Source organism: Gigantopelta aegis, chromosome 3 (assembly GCF_016097555.1).
Source record: "Gigantopelta aegis isolate Gae_Host chromosome 3, Gae_host_genome, whole genome shotgun sequence".
NCBI lineage: Eukaryota > Metazoa > Mollusca > Gastropoda > Neomphalida > Peltospiridae > Gigantopelta > Gigantopelta aegis.
In genome coordinates this window covers 69,629,417-69,646,665 of record NC_054701.1, presented here as the reverse complement: position 1 = coordinate 69,646,665, position 17,249 = coordinate 69,629,417, and the positions used below count along the sequence as shown (strand labels likewise).

At 38.5% G+C, this 17,249-nt stretch overlaps 1 protein-coding gene across 2 annotated transcripts in view; it reads right to left on the bottom strand.

The window, feature by feature from the left end:
- Nucleotides 1-8,534: 8,534 nt before the first annotated feature.
- The window catches only part of LOC121368986, a 31,670-nt gene continuing 22,955 nt past the window's right edge, over nt 8,535-17,249 (bottom strand). For both annotated transcript variants that reach the window (XM_041493770.1, XM_041493771.1), the window contains exons 5-8: nt 15,773-15,910; nt 11,254-11,300; nt 9,375-9,415; nt 8,535-8,631 (exon numbers count right to left, since the gene is read on the bottom strand). In XM_041493770.1, coding sequence (XP_041349704.1) covers nt 9,377-9,415; nt 11,254-11,300; nt 15,773-15,910 — 224 coding nt within the window. In that variant the 3' untranslated portion in view covers nt 8,535-8,631; nt 9,375-9,376. The remainder of the gene's footprint in view (nt 8,632-9,374; nt 9,416-11,253; nt 11,301-15,772; nt 15,911-17,249) is intronic.

Genomic DNA, 17,249 nt, shown 5'->3' with positions numbered 1-17,249 from the left:
ATAAATGCTGTTAAATATTTTATATATAACTCACACGACCTAACCGACGACACCTTTATTATGTTAAAACATCAAATTTCCTCTTTTAAGCTAAACATTTTGTTAAAAGATAAACATGGCTGGAATTTTATGTACAATATACTAAACACCCAAACAGTAACTCCAAAATCACAAATAAAGTATGCCAATGAAGGGTTTGTATGTGAAATGGGAAATGTATTATGTTATACATTTTCATAACGTAAAAGATACGACTTTATCCTGGTTTCAATATAGAATTTTACATAGGTCCTGGCAACTAATACATTTTTACACATAATCCATTATATAGATTCTAATATTTGCAACTTTTGTAATAATGATCCAGAAACCTCGCAACATCTATTTATCAAATGTGAAAAGGTTCATAATATATGGAAAAATGTAAAAGCATGGATATTATCTAAAACAGGAATTGAAATTAATTTCAGCAAAGATATTGTCTTATTTGGTATGATTAATAACACAAACAAATATTTTGTAAATTGGTTAACAATTAACGTCAAATATTATATTTATAGTATGAAAGTACAACATTTTGTTTTACATTTTAACAGCGTTAAAGACATATTACAAACACAATTTGATATAGAAAATATATATTATTTTTAAAAATTGTAACTTTGAATTATTTATTAAACAATGGACCCCCTGGCTTGACCTTTTAAATTAAAGTATTTATAATAAATATCAATGAGTGAATTTTTATAAACACAGCTTGCTTGGAAATACAGATACAGTACAAATTTTATTCCTTTTAGCTAGATTCTTCCATTCCTCTTTCCTTTTCTTTTTAATCCTTACTCCTTTTGATTTCTTTCCTTCTTCTTTTCCTAATAAAAAAACAAAACAAACCCAAAAAACAAAACAAAAAACAACAAACCCCTCCCCCCCCAAAAAAAAAAAACCCCAATAAATAAATTTTCTCTAGTGGTGTCGTTAAATAAAACAAATTTGTTTAGCCTCAGCTGTGGTCAGTTAGCTAGTAATATATGAAAATAATTGCCAATTTAAATTTCAGATGGCTGACATGATAGTGATCATAAAAAGTGCTACCAATGGATTTCTGATTCACGTAGGTTATCGGAACATATGACCAACATTTTATTAACTTAAGGGGGGAAAAAGCAACCTTAAAAAATTGAACACCACTACCTGGATTATAGGCCAGTTAGGCACACTGCACAATGTACTATGTAGTCCTCCTAAAATAAGACAGGGAACATTTAGTTTACAAAAGTTTGATTAGCGATATTTTTAGTCAATTGAAAATGTATTAGCAACTACTATTTAATGTTTTAAAATGGTGTAGCGAGCTCAAAAAGTTATGTATCGAATCGCGACGCGATTTTGAACAAAATGTTCCATGTAAAGCCCATCCGAATAAAGATTTCCCCTCAATAAACACCTTTTGTTGCGGTGCAAAATTGGGATATTTTACTACTTAAATTCTACTACTTAGTGAAAACAATAGGGATAGACTGATCATCAAGAGCAGGGTGGGGCGGATGGATCTGGCATAAATGTTAGATTCTATTACCTAATGGAACAAAAATAGGGATAGACTGACGATTATGAGCACTGTTTGGGACGAAAACAAAACGATCCACTTTATACCCTAGAAGGCATTGAGCTTTAAATGAGTGCGCTCAACGCACTAACCTACTGACATTATGAAACAATGACAAATGACGTCACGCAATTGTTAAACGCTTACAAGCGAAGTTTGGATCCAACAGTATAAACAACGAAGCGTGTGGCCCTGGTTAGGACGACCCCCCCCCCCCCCCCCCATCAAACAACAATCGATATCATGTCCTTCACGACATCGAGCTCTATCCACCAAGCTTAATATCGTCATTATGTTACAGTGACCAAATATAATGAAGTCACGTAATTGTTTGTCGCTTTATAGCGAAGATTAGCTCCCATAGAGTCAACAATGACTTAAGAATCGTTTGCCACTGGTTGTCACGAGTAAAAACAACAACAGACTTCTTAATATCCTACATATCGTACGTCAAGGGAGCGCTCTACCCATAAAGCTGAATATTGCCATTATGTTACAGTGGCAAATGACGTCACACAATTGTTAGACGCTTGGAAGCGAAGTTTGGATCCAACAGCATAAACAACGATCTGAGAATTATTGTGGGACCCTGATTAGGACAAGAAAAAAAAAGAGAAACACCCCCATGGAGTTCATGTTCTACTCCTAAACGACATCGCTACTCAAGCGTACGTTCTACCCACTAAGTTGAACATTGCCATTATGTTACAATGACAAATGACGTCACACAGTTGTTTAACGCATGGGAGGGAACTTTGGTTTCCACTGTATCGACAATGATCTAATTATTGTGGGACACTGGTTGGAATGAGAAAAACCCATCGACTTTATATCGTACACGACATCCCTCTCTGTTTATTAACATGAACACTGTCATTATGATACAATGACAAATGACGTCACACAATTATTAGATGCTTGGAAACGAAGTTTGGTTCCCACAGCATCAACAATGACCCAAGAATGGTTAGGCACTGGTTGGCACTATTAAAAAAACAATAGACTTCATATAGTATTCTACATATCCTACCTCAAGCGAGCGCTCTACCCGTAGAGCTGAATATTACCATTACATTACAGGTTGAAGTTACCCCATAAACTTACTCGTGGTATGCATGGTTATTTGCACCCTTTCGATGTTTCAATATCGGCTGTCAATCAAAACATCGAAAGGGTGCAGATAACCATGCATACCACGAGTAAGTTTATGAGGTAACTGATTTGTACCACGCCCATATATGACGTTGCATGATGCGATAAGCACATTTGGCTCAGACTTGTTTAAACGGTATATAAGCATCTACTACAATCCCAAATACTGGTATTTGATGCTAGCTAGAACATTGTTACTTTAGAAGAAAAATCACGGAATATTCGTTTACAGTTGTACTGTTACAGCTGCGTCCGTCCTATCCTTTTACAATTTTATATATATATATAAAAAAGCATTCAATTTAGTTTAACATAACAGGAAAAGTAAATGTGTTTGGGAAATAACAAAAAGAATACCATTTTTGTGTACAAATTAGAAAACAAACCGCTCAGACATTAATAACTTGTAGTAAAATCCATAGTATGAACAGAGGCGTTTTTATTTTTATATTATTTATTTATTTATTTTATTTGTTGTTGTTGTTATTTTGTTCATGTATTACTTGAACAATTACGTAACCTCTCTCCCTCTGAAATGTGACGTACGTCAATACCCTGCTTTTGTTGTCATTATGATGTAATTTGACCAAGATTATTGCATTTTATTACCCCAGCAGTCACTCATAACAGGGAAAATATTTTCCATATTTCCTCAGTGAGAAATATTCTGCATTGGTCTAACGAATAAAATACTATTGAACAATTTGACGCTTACAAACCAATGACTTTGTCGGTACTACATATGACGTCATCACGATTTGTCAAACACACAAAATGACGTCATGTAGTTTAAAGAGTTTGCCTTTACTGTCTTTGTTTTTGGTGTTAAATTAATAACAAAATGTCATTTTAATGCTATTCATTATAGATTTGGAAGCAGAATAAAGAGAACTTGTGTTTTTTTAAATTATCTATGAACGTGATTAAATTACAACGTTATAGTAATTCTCAGAACAGTGCGTAAAGTGGTTTACATCGATCCTATACAGGTTGGCCTTCGTGCATGTGCGTCGAAAATAAAAGCTTTTAGAGAAAAAACAGCTGAGGTAATAAATAGAATAACAAAATTGGTACCAGTTATTATCAAATTTATGCTCCTCATGAAATAGTTTTCATTCGGGACATAAATTTGATAATAACTGGTAACTCGTTTATTATCCTCTATTTATGTTTGTATTTATGCTTGTTTGTAATAAATACTATATAGAAATTCATCTATAGTTCCCATCGTCATTTTCTTACTATGGTATGTAATACAAATTATTTATTTCTGAGCCGATTGTTTTCTAAATTGCACACACAGATTGTGCTTTTTTGTTATTTCCAAAACACTTTTACTTTTTTTCTTACAGCAAATAACTGAAATAATTTACCAAAAAAGGTCTATAAACAGAAAATCATCTGTTAAAGAGAAGACGGCATCTAGCTCAATCGGTAGAACACTCGCCCAAGGTTTTTGGATCAAAAGATCCACTCGGTGGAAATATGTATTTAAAACATTTGCTTGAGATAGCGCGTGCATAACGTTTCGTATACAGCCGGTGATAACCCGCCCCCACCCACCTCCCGGTCGTTACGTAATTGTTTAACGACCCATTAGCCAAGTTGTGGCATTCTTCGGATATGGAACAATGTTTCTTTGTTTATATTATACAATTAAAGTATTACTTATTTGACATTTTTGGCTGAATGATTTTTCTCGAGTTTAAGAATAGACGTGAACAAATGTTGACCAATCACGAGTCTCTCTGCACTTGAGAGGTGGGGTTTTAAAAGTGTGCAGTGTATAGACAAATACCGCACGCTTTTTTCAAAGAGACCAACACCAAAGCGTGGTACAGTAATAAATGACGTCACACAATTATTGGCCGCCTGGAAGCACTGTATAAATAATGATCTGAGAATTATGGGGCATTGGTTGGAATGAGAAAAACCCCATGGGCTTCATATCCTTCAATACATTGTTGTCTACTCACTAACCCGAACATTGCCATTATGTTAGAATGACAAATTACGTCACACAATTGTTAGACACATGGAAGCGAAGTTAGATTTTCACTGTATAAATAATTGTGGGACACTGGTTGGAATGAGAAACAACCCCCACCAACACCGGCTTCATATCCTTCAAAACATCGTTGTATCCACTAATGTAAATATGATATTGCCATTAATGTTACACTGATGTTGTAAACAGGAAAACATATTTATAGTGTCACTGTAGTCGTTGAAAACGTCTTGTTATCCGGAATTATCTTACAATGGCAGACAATTCAGGATAGACCCTTTAAAAATCGGAATAAGGGTTCATCCATTTATATTTGTTTTCTTACTTATATCCAACAAGGTTCAAGTACGCACCACTCCTTGGCACACACCTCAGCCACCTGAGCTGTCTGTCCAGGACAGTGGGGTAGTGGTTGGTTGTTAGTAGTAATAGTGAGAGAGAAGTCAGTGTGATGGTTTTACACCTACCCATTGAGCCGTTGAACTCGCTCTGGGTGGAACCCAGTACCTATCAGCCTTAAAACCGACGGGTTAACCACTACACCACCAAGCACGGCGTGCCTAATTGTAAATATCTGTCATTGGATACCTGTCAAGTAATGTTTATCTGACCTTAAACGCATTCTATCCGTGATATCAAATGTTTTCAAAATATCATCTTTTTTTAATACCAATATGTAACAATATGAGCCTAAGGGATAATATGAATAAATCAGTAAGGACAATCTAATAAGTAATAGAAGTAATGAAATGTATCATAAGGTAGACTAATGAGTAATGGGAGTACTGTAATATGAGAGAGAGAGAGAGAGAGAGAGAGAGAGAGAGAGAGAGAGAGAGAGAGAGAGAGAGAGAGAGAGAGAGAGAGAGAGAGAGAGAGAGAGAGAGAGAGAGAGAGAGAGAGAGAGAGGTAGGAGAGAGGGATATATATATATATATATATATATAAGCCATCGGACTAAAGGCTGGTAGGTGCTGGGTTCGTATCCAGGTACCGGTTTTCACCCAGAGCGAGTTTTAACGACTCAGTGGGTAGGTGTAAGACTACTAACCCACGGTCTCTGACAGCCAGCCCAGATAGCTGAGGTGTGTGTGTATGCCCCGGAAAGCGTGCTTAACCGTAATCGAATGGACGACAACTGTATTAGTGCTGTAGTTTAGGAACCTTTTCATTTCAACTTATTTCCGTGCTTATATCCAATAAAGGTTTAAGCACACTGTCCTGGGCACACACACACACACACACACTTCAGCTATCTGGGCAGGACAGTGCGTTAGTTAGTGGTTAGTGAGAGAGAAGAGGCTATAGTGGTCTTACACCTACCCACCGAGTCGTTAATACCCCCTCTGGGTTGGAGCAGCTACCGGGCTGCGAACCCTGTTCCTACCAGCCTTATGTCCGATCACTTAACCACGACATCACCGAGACACATAAAGCTGTATACTAACCGGCCGCGAGCGTTGCGAGCGATTATTTTCGACTGCGCGACAGATAAATATGTCGCGTCGCACGCGTCCGGTTAGGATATGACAATTGAAATCAATGATTTCTAAAATAATCGCTCGCGTCGCACGCGTCCGGTTAGGATACAGCTTAAGCTTAAGCTGTATCCTAACCGAGCGATGCGAACGACACGAACAACGCGACAATAGTTCAATCCTAACCAGACATAACGACAGTCTTCTTTTTAAAATTGTTATCAACAGATGAAACCGCCAAGTAAAAGTTGTTTGATTAGTTAATATGTGTTTGTCGCTCGACTACATCAATCTGTCGCGCCGTACGCGTGCGGTTAGGATGCAGCAATGGAAATCAATGGTTTCTAAAAATTGATTTCAATTGCCGTATCGTGCGACACGACATATAAATCTGTCGCGTCGCGCGTGCAGTTAGGATGCTTCAATTGAAATCAGTGGTTTCAAAAAAAATCGCTCGCGTCTCTCGCGCCTTTAGCTGTTCTACTTAAAGGGACATACCCTAGTTTCAACGCGTGAAAATTAACACTAAGTTTAGTTAATCTACAAACCTGAAACACATTTGGATAAAGTTACAATGAGTGAAACATGAGTCTGTGACTTTGAAATGGTGAAATACCCTCTGAAAACGGATTAAAACTCGACTCTATAACTGTTACTTCTCAGATGCACGTGCGTTTTTAAAACTATGATAAATGCATTTTGTGATATTAAAACCACCAGGATGACCAAAGACACTTCGAATGTACGGAAATTGATAATCTAAACCATAAAATCTAAGTAAAGTATGATTTCAGTTATCAAAAACGGCTTTAATAGTCAAAAATATACATTAGTGTTTAAAAACTAGGGTATGTCCCTTTAAAACGCTTGCCATAATATGTATCCGATAAATTAGTAACGGAGCTAATCCAGTCTTTGTCATTCTTCTTTTCAGAATGTCCATTTTAAAAACTACCTTTCAAATACCTTATTATGAAAGTTTTTGTTTGTTTTTAACGACACCACAAGAGCACTTTTATTTATCATCGGCTATTGGATGTCAAACATATGGTCATTTTGACACTTACAGAGAAGAAACCCGCTACATTTTTCCATTAGTAGCAAGGGATCTTTTATATACACCATCTCACTGACAGGATAGCACATACCACAGCCTTTGATATAAAAGTCGTGGTGCATTGGCTACCTTGCTAAGAATGCGATAAAAGAAAGCGGACGTTCCCCGCCCCCAGTGTCACACTATAACAAATTATGTACATAAATGTAAAATACGTATGTACAATATGTATACTGAACATCAAAATAACCGCGAATATTAATTTAGTTTTAATTTATTTAAAATGATTCAGTTTGAACCCCTTTAGTTTTTGTGTCTATTAAAATTATCAATCAATGTCTTGTGCAATTGGTTAGGTCCATTTTGACCTAAATAAAAATATACAATAAAATGTTAAAGGGACATTCCTGAGTTTGCTGTAATTTTTAAGATGTGATCGACTAACAGAGGCTTTTTAACGACTGTAATTACATACTAAATATATTTTTTCTGTATGAAATATTAGTGGCTGTATATTAAACGTGTTTCTGATCGTTCTAATATTTGTACTAGGTTAAATTTCATTTTATTTTCTAAAATACGAAATGATCTGAAGACAAAATCCAGTTTGGGCTTCTTACAAATATTAAGACGACCAGAAACACATTGAATATATAGACACTGATATTCTAAACAAGAAAATATATTTAATATGTAAGTTTAATCGTAGAAATGTTTTATTAGTCGGAAACATCTTACAATGTAGCAAACTCAGGAATGTCCCTTTAATGTTATATTTTTGTTTAGTATATATTCTTGTAGCCGACACAACATTTAGTTGAACAAGGTAACCAAGTGTATATAATGTTGACATCATTATCACCACCGTGACTAACAAATGTACAACCACCACCACCATAACACACGTCGTCGTATTCCATCATGCAACAACGTGGTTCTGAAAGTAGACCATGAATACTGATGTATAATGCAAGGACCAGACTACCAGGTGTCACGATGGAGTTGTCCAACTCAACAGTTGCGGTGTGATTTCCCCTACTCCCGACATACGACTGATGCGCTCAGATACGAGATTGTATACGCCGAGAATCGAGTTGCAAGAGTCCTCAAACTAGGAAATGGACAGTCGTTGAAGTCAAGAGATCGGCGAGTTGGCCAACTCCGTCGTGACAGTTGGTAGTCTGAGACTAGTATACGGTCACATGGCGATTAAAATAAAACAAGTGCAAAATATGTTAATCATTTATTGTTTTCTTCAGTGTTTACAGCATTACATTACAAAATACAGTTTGATCTCAAGTTACTGCTGCTTCCCGTCAGGCTTGTGCTGAAAATATGCAAAAATAAAAAAGTAATAAGGATGTTTGGGTATGTATATGTGAACGCACACACACAGATACACGCACACTTACACACACACAACTCTCATACACGCACTATCTCTCTCTCTACCCCCGTCTGTGTGTGCGTGCGTGTGCGTGCGTGCGTGTGAGTGTGACTGTCTACCTATGTACCTACCTATCTCTAGATCCAAAGCAAATAATGCACCAAAAATATACCGTGCATTTAAGAAGTGTTTAAATAAGAGAAGACGAAAAGTTTTTATAATACTAACGTGCTAAACACACACACACACACACACACACACACACACACACACACATATTCTCTCTGCCCCCACCTCTCGCTCTCTCTCTCTCTCTCTCACACACATATTCTCTCTTTCTGCCTCTCTCTGTCTATCTCCCTCTCTCTCTCACACACACACGTATACACTCAAGCACGCGTCTAGAAGAGCGTACCAATAGGGTAATTTTTAATCAATAGTATTTTATTGTTATTATTTATTTATGTATATAACTAATAAGACCAACATACTCTTGAATATACCTTTCGAGAATCTACACTTGGACACTCTGTGTTTTCAAATTTTATACAGAGTTCGATACACATTTTCTTATATTTCCTATATATTTTTATAACGCTTTCCATAAGGCTGTAAATTGTTATTACAGACAAAGTTAACAACACATTATACTGAACTGAGATGTAAACCTGCAAAAACATTACCTTTATCTGTAATTGTGCGAGTCTTCGTTTTGAGTCTTTACCTGTAAAATAATAATAATAATAATAATAATAATAATATAAAACAATAGTTAATTATGTTAATTTTTCTTCAGTTTATGACTATACTACTAATCGAGTCAAAATCCAATCTACCGCGATAGCCGACCGCGCTTTAAAAGTGTACGGATTTAAAATGTCTCTGAAAGTACACATGGACCGGGATTAGATCATGTAATATTGAATGAATGAATGAATGAATGAATGTTTAACGACACCCCAGCACGAAAAATACATCGGCTATTGGGTGTCAAACTATGGTAAATGTAACACAATGTGATGATCAACATCAATATACAAATTTAACAGTTAAAATTAAAACACAGTGTAAAGAACTGTGCAAAAATACAAATATTACAGATATTACAGAGTAAAAGTCAGTATCGCGTAAAAATTGTAGTACAAATTCTGGATGGAAACGAAATGATTTCATCACATTTGTTTGTCCAAAAATATCTTTTCGAGTTTCTTTGAGATGAGCACACTCCACCAAAATGTGGCGTACCGTCAGAGTACACTGACAGTGCTCACACTGAGGTGGAGGATCCTTCTTCAAAATAAATGAATGGGTTAAGTAAGTATGACCGATGCGAGCATGACACAAGACTATTTCATCCTTCCTACACTGTCTATAGGAGGACTGCCACTCCCCCAAGACTGGCTTGATAGCATGAAGCGTGTTCGCAACCGAACCGTCCCAATCATGTTGCCAAGTCGAAAAGATAAATTGATTTATACTACGTTTAAAATCAGTATACGGTACACCAACCATGGCATGAGGCAAATCCAATGCAGACTTGGCAGCTGAATCTGCCTTTTCATTACCCCTGATGCCAACATGGCTGGGCACCCAACAAAATACAATATGCTTATTTGCTATAGATAAAAAGACACACTTTCGTATCACCATCCCAATTTAATTTTCTTTGTGCCGATACACTTTAATATGATTGACTGAACGGCGCTAGAGTTTTTTGCGTTCATATCTCGATGACCCCCCCCCCCAAAAAAAAAAAAAAAACACACACAACACACACAAAACACCCCCCAACCCCTCCCAAAAAACCCCAGCCCCCAAACAATAAAAAAAAAATCACATACAAAATTCATTGACGTTCATTTCAGTGACTTTGATGTTTTCATTTGTGTTTTATTATTAGTGATTTTAAATAGCCATATTCGTATGCATTTGTTTAACACCCAATAGCTGACGTGCATTTTTGAGCTGCGAGGTGTCGCTAAACATTCACTCATTCAATGATATATTGTATATTCTGATATAGTATTGTTTTATTAAACTAAAGGGACAGACCCTAGCTTTTAAACACTGAGGCATATTTTTCTCATTCCACCCAGTGTACTACGACTGGTATATCAAATGCCGTGATATGTACTACCCTGTCTGTGGGAAGCTGCTAATCAAAAATAGTAGCCCATGAAGTGGCGACAGCGGGTTTCCTTTCTCAATATATGTGTGGTCCTTAACCACATGTCTGATGCCATATGACAGTAAATAAAATGTGTTGAGTGCGTAGTTAAATAAAACATTTCTCTCTCTCTGTTTTTGGAAGTGTATTATTTTGTTTTAAGGTTTTTTTTAAACATACGCCTGTTTCTATTTATGAGGTAAAATGCCAAATTATACATTATGTAATTGTTGAACGGTACCAAAAGAAGTACCACGGAATGAACATATTTCTTTACATAAAAACCACGATATTTTCACATGTACTAATAATTTTTGATGTCAAAAATTATAATGTAGTGGCTTCAAACACATTCCATATTTAATTGTATAACAGCAATAGGTGTACGTAATTACCAAACCGATAAATACAAGAAATTCATCAAGTCCATTTCTCCCGTCACCTACAAAAGAAAAAAAGAAAGATTAATATGATCAGCTTAAAATATACAGTTTTTATTTTTTCGTACTCCGACCACCATTAGAAATAACGATAAATCATTGGAAAAACATGACCCACAGAAATTGAATGAAATCGTTGACAGAAAACGCGTTCAGCCATTTAAAAAAGAATGTAAATGTTTTTGTTTTTGTACAACCAACATGAGTCGTTCCAGAACCCTTTAATACTATCAGAGCATTTTGTTACTGTAATAAAAAACAGGGGGTAGTTCAGCCAGACGTTTATCCATTTCGCCCGCTAAACACATTTTTAAGTTACACATTAATGAGCACTTCGGGAACCAGTCAAATTAGAACAAAGCTAATAACGTTCGCGAATGTTTTGACTGGTTCCCGCCCCATGTTCAGCGACGACGAGTGACGCAAACGTTCGTGAACTATTTTAATGGGGCCTAATTAACTAAACTGGCCTCAGACCACAATTAATTTCGCTATATGTTTCTATATAGCCTTAGTGGCTATAACATTTTTATTAATATCAGCAGGCCCATGAAGTTTTGTATGTTCCTTTGCCTGCATGGGGGACACATACCCTGAAAAGGACAGCCCCTGTTGTCCAGCTCTTTCTCCCAGCATATTGGTTTAAACAGACACACCCTCTAAACCAGGCCGGAGTACACCCATTTTACACAAAAAGCACTACTTTTGCATGGGCCGGAATTACCACAAACAAGTCTTTAATGTCAACAAGTTACACATGTTTACAAACTACATGCCATCCCCTGTGAATTAGGCCCCTGGCTCCATATTCATAAAGAGTAGAGTTGAAAATGGGCAGAAAATGGGCAGAATTTTGAAAATAGCAATTAGTAAAAAAGTTAATAGAAATCTTAATAAGCTCATTTGGTTTAACGCGAAGCGATATAGCACACTAATTAAGATATTAGACTTAAGGCTGGCAGGTTTTGGGTTCGCAGCCCGGTACCAACTCTAGGGCGATTGATAGGTGCAGGAGCACTACACCAACTTCTCTCTAACTAACCACTAACAGCTAACCACCAGCCCACTACCCCAAAGCCCAGATAGATGAGGTATGTGTCTAGGAAAGCATGCTTGCACCTTAATTGGATATAAGCACAAAGTGAGTATAAACGAATAAAATGAACGAAGCGAGCGTTTTCCTCCCCTAGCTGTGGGCGGAACGTAGCCCAATGGTAAAGCGCTCGCTTCATGCGAGGTCAGTTTGTCGGGCTGTTGGTGGGCCCATTGTACTATTTCTCGCTCCAGTCAGGCCCCCACAACTGGTACATCAACGGTCGTGGTATGTGCTATCATGTCTATGGGATGGTGCATATAAAAGATCCCTTGCTACTAATGGCAAAATGTAGCGGGTTTTCTCTCTAAAGCTGTCAAAATTACCAAATGTTTGGCATCCAATAGCCGATGATTAATTGATCAATGTGCTCTAGTGATGTCATTAAAGAAAACAAACTTCTTCTTAATGCACTAAGCAGTCTCCATAATTTTAAAGCCGATTTGGAATAATTTGACAGTGGTGGGTTAAAAATAAAAAAATCGAGTGTCAAAGCTGTCATTAGGCAGCAATTAACAAAATTCACGTGGGGTTAAATTCTAGGAGAAATGTGACAAATCAAAAAAGGTGGGCGAGGATAGGCACCGCGTTATAAAAGTGCAATAAAAAAATCAACCTCCATTGAGGGGATTCTAACAACCGACTCTCAGTACGAGAGTCTAGCGCTCTACCAACCGAGTTAACAGGAAGTTTTCTCAACAAAACTAAACGGAATGATTCCCGCTCAGAATCAGATGTAAAGTTAAAATTTGTTTTGTTTAACGACACCACTGGAGCACATTGATTTATTAATCATCGGCTACTGGATGTCAAACATTTTATTTGGTAATTTTGACACTTAGGCAAAAAAAGAAAAGTGTTGGTGTTGATGCCCGTACCTGAAAAATGCGCCCGCCCCTGAATTTATTTTATTTCTTATTTTGTTAAAAAATGTTAAAAATGCGTCGAGATAGCAGCAATTCAAGTTTCGTAAGCACCGTAACGGGTTTAACAATCACCAGGTCCAACTGGCGGCTAGTGAAGGAACTACAACATTCAGGCGCATACGCTGTTGGCTGCTACTCCCGCAAAAACAATGGTCTCCAGGGTTTTATAAAGTTTTTCACAGAAAAAACAAAACAAAAAAGATCCCTCCCCCACCCTGATTTGTGTGATCAAAGGGACGATCACCAAGTCTTTTTTTTTTTTTTTGGCCTTAGTATTAGAGGAAACCCGCTACATTTTAAAATTAATAACAAGGGCAAGATAGCACATACCACGAACTTTGATATGCTAGTCGTAGTGCAAATAGCCCCATGGAGAGAAACACGTCGGTATAATGGAAAGAGGTCGGGGTGTGAACAAACCCCGTTTCGGCGACCTTGTTTATTAAAAGGATATAGATATTCATACATCAATACATACATACATACATATGTGTAGTTTTATTTTTACCCAGACAATTCTCCATTTTATCAGAAACTGTTTCAGAAAGACCAGCGTTGATTATAAACATTCTAAATTGTTTTATAACACAATTGTGTTAATTGATAATGTATAACACTCCTGAGAATGATATATGCTAACCTGTCTGTGGGATGGTACATATAAAAGATCCCTTATTATTAATGGAAAAATGAAGCGGGGTTTCCTAAGACTATGTCAAAACTACCAAATGCCTGACACCCTATAGCTGATGATAAATAAATGAATGCGCTCTAATGGTGTCATTAAATAAAAGAAAACTTCTTCAACTACACTCAACGTATCGCTGTCCGTAACAGTAACGGTGTGGCTGCTGAACCGTATCACTGTACTAACCATCCAGATCCACTTACACTCAACGTATCGCTGTCCGTAACAGTAACGGTGTGGCTGCTGAACCGTATCACTGTACTAACCATCCAGATCCACTTACACTCAACGTATCGCTGTCCGTAACAGTAACGGTGTGGCTGCTGAACCGTATCACTGTACTAACCATCCAGATCCACTTACACTCAACGTATCGCTATCCGTAACAGTAACGGTGTGGCTGCTGAACCGTATCACTGTACTAACCATCCAGATCCACTTACACTCAACGTATCGCTGTCCGTAACAGTAACGGTGTGGCTGCTGAACCGTATCACTGTACTAACCATCCAGATCCACTTACACTCAACGTATCGCTGTCCGTAACAGTAACGGTGTGGCTGCTGAACCGTATCACTGTACTAACCATCCAGATCCACTTACACTCAACGTACCGCATCCGTAACAGTAACGGTGTGGCTGCTGAACCGTACTGTACTAACCATCCAGATCTACCGCTGTCCGTAACAGTAACGGTGTGGCTGCTGAACCGTATCACTGTACTAACCATCCAGATCCACTTACACTCAACGTACCGCTGTCCGTAACAGTAACGGTGTGGCTGCTGAACCGTATCACTGTACTAACCATCCAGATCCACTTACACTCAACGTACCGCTGTCCGTAACAGTAACGGTGTGGCTGCTGAACCGTATCACTGTACTAACCATCCAGATCCACTTACACTCAACGTACCGCTATCCGTAACAGTAACGGTGTGGCTGCTGAACCGTATCACTGTACTAACCATCCAGATCCACTTACACTCAACGTACCGCTATCCGTAACAGTAACGGTGTGGCTGCTGAACCGTATCACTGTACTAACCATCCAGATCCACTTACACTCAACGTACCGCTATCCGTAACAGTAACGGTGTGGCTGCTGAACCGTATCACTGTACTAACCATCCAGATCCACTTACACTCAACGTACCGCTATCCGTAACAGTAACGGTGTGGCTGCTGAACCGTATCACTGTACTAACCATCCAGATCCACTTACACTCAACGTACCGCTATCCGTAACGGTAACGGTGTGGCTGCTGAACCGTATCACTGTACTAACCATCCAGATCCACTTACACTCAACGTACCGCTATCCGTAACGGTAACGGTGTGGCTGCTGAACCGTATCACTGTACTAACCATCCAGATCCACTTACACTCAACGTACCGCTATCCGTAACGGTAACGGTGTGGCTGCTGAACCGTATCACTGTACTAACCATCCAGATCCACTTACACTCAACGTATCGCTATCCGTAACGGTAACGGTGTGGCTGCGAAACCTTATCACTGTACTAACCATCCAGATCCACTTACACTCAACGTATGGCTATCCGTAATAGTAACGGTGTGGTTGCTATAGCTTATCATTGTACTAACCATCCAGATCCACTTACACTCAACGTATCGCTATCCGTAACGGTAACGGTGTGGCTGAGAAACCGTATCTCTGTACTAACCATCCAGATCCACTTACACACAACGTATCGCTATCCGTAACAGTAACGGTGTGGCTGCAAAACCTTATCACTGTACTAACCATCCAGATCCATGGCCTTAATCACGTGTTCGGCGTCTTTCTGAGACATAATGCCGTCCCCGTTGACGTCGCCTGCAAACGCTTCATACCAGGTTGTGTGACTTGTGGATATCTCTTCTGTCGACAACACGTCGTCACCTTAAAACAAAATATAGCATACAGACAGGCGCGGATGCACGAGAAGGTGTGTGTGTGTGTTTGTGTGTGTGTGTGTGTGTGTGTGTGTATATGCATATGTGTGTGTGTGTATATATGTGTGTGTGTGTGTGTGTGTATGTATGTGTGTGTGTATATATGTGTGTTTGTGTCTGTGTGTGTGATTGTGTGTGTGTATGTGTGTGTGTGATTGTGTGTGTGTTTGTGTCTGTGTGTGTGTATATATGTGTTTGTGTGTGTCTGTTTGTGTGTGTGTGTGTGTGTGTGATTGTGTGTGTGTGTGTGCATGTATGTGTGCGTGTGCGTGTGTGTGTGTGATTGTGTGTGTGTGATTGTGTGTGTGTGTGTGCCTGTGTGTGTGCGGGTGTGTTTGTGTGTGTGTGCGCGATTGTCTGTGTGTGTGCGATTGTATGTGTGTGTGTGATTGTGTGTGTGTATGTGTGTGTGTATATATGTGTTTGTGTCTGTGTGTGTCTGTGTATATATGTGTGTTTGTGTGTGTGTGTGATTTTGTGTGTGTGTGATTGTGTATGTGTGTGTGTGAGATTGTGTGTGTGTGTATGTGTGTGTGATTGTGTATGATTGTGTGTGTGTGTGCGTGTATGTGTGTGTATGTGCGTGTGTGTGTGTGCGTGTATGATTGTGTGTGTGTGTGATTGTGTGTGTGTGATTGTATGTGATTGTGTGTGTGTGTGTGTGTGTGTGATTGTGTATGATTGTGTGTGTGTGTGTATGTGTGCGTGTATGTATGTATGTGTGTGTGTGTGTGTGTGTGTGTGTGTGTGTGTGTGTGTGTGTGTGCAGGCGCGGATTCTGGACTGGAAGCAACGCCGAGGGGCTTGCGCTCCACTTTGTTTTCACCAACCTCAAAGAAAAAATTAAATAAAAGCCTGTTCAAATACCTCTGATCATGTCCGGCGCAGTCCCCCTCTTTACAAACCCCTGGGTCCGCGCCTGATGTGTGTTTATGAATATGTGTGTGTTTATGGATATGTGTGTGTTTATGAATATGTATGTGCGTGTGTGTGTGTGCGTGCGTGCGCGCAAGTGTGTGTCTGTGTTTGTAAGTATATATGTGTGTAAATTATTTATCTTTCAACTCGTTTAAAAACATATCCATGTCGCTTTTGCTCGTTAGTATTAGATACGTTTTAAAACAACTTGTAACATAAATGGTAACAAACGCCCACTCGTGTAGTATCATCGTGGTCGGCTAGCTATTTATGGCATAGAGCCGTACCCAGCCTAAAATAAGTGGGATGGCAATACAACAAGCATTGGGGGGGGGGGGGGGGGGGGGGGGATTTAGCTCAGTCGGTTG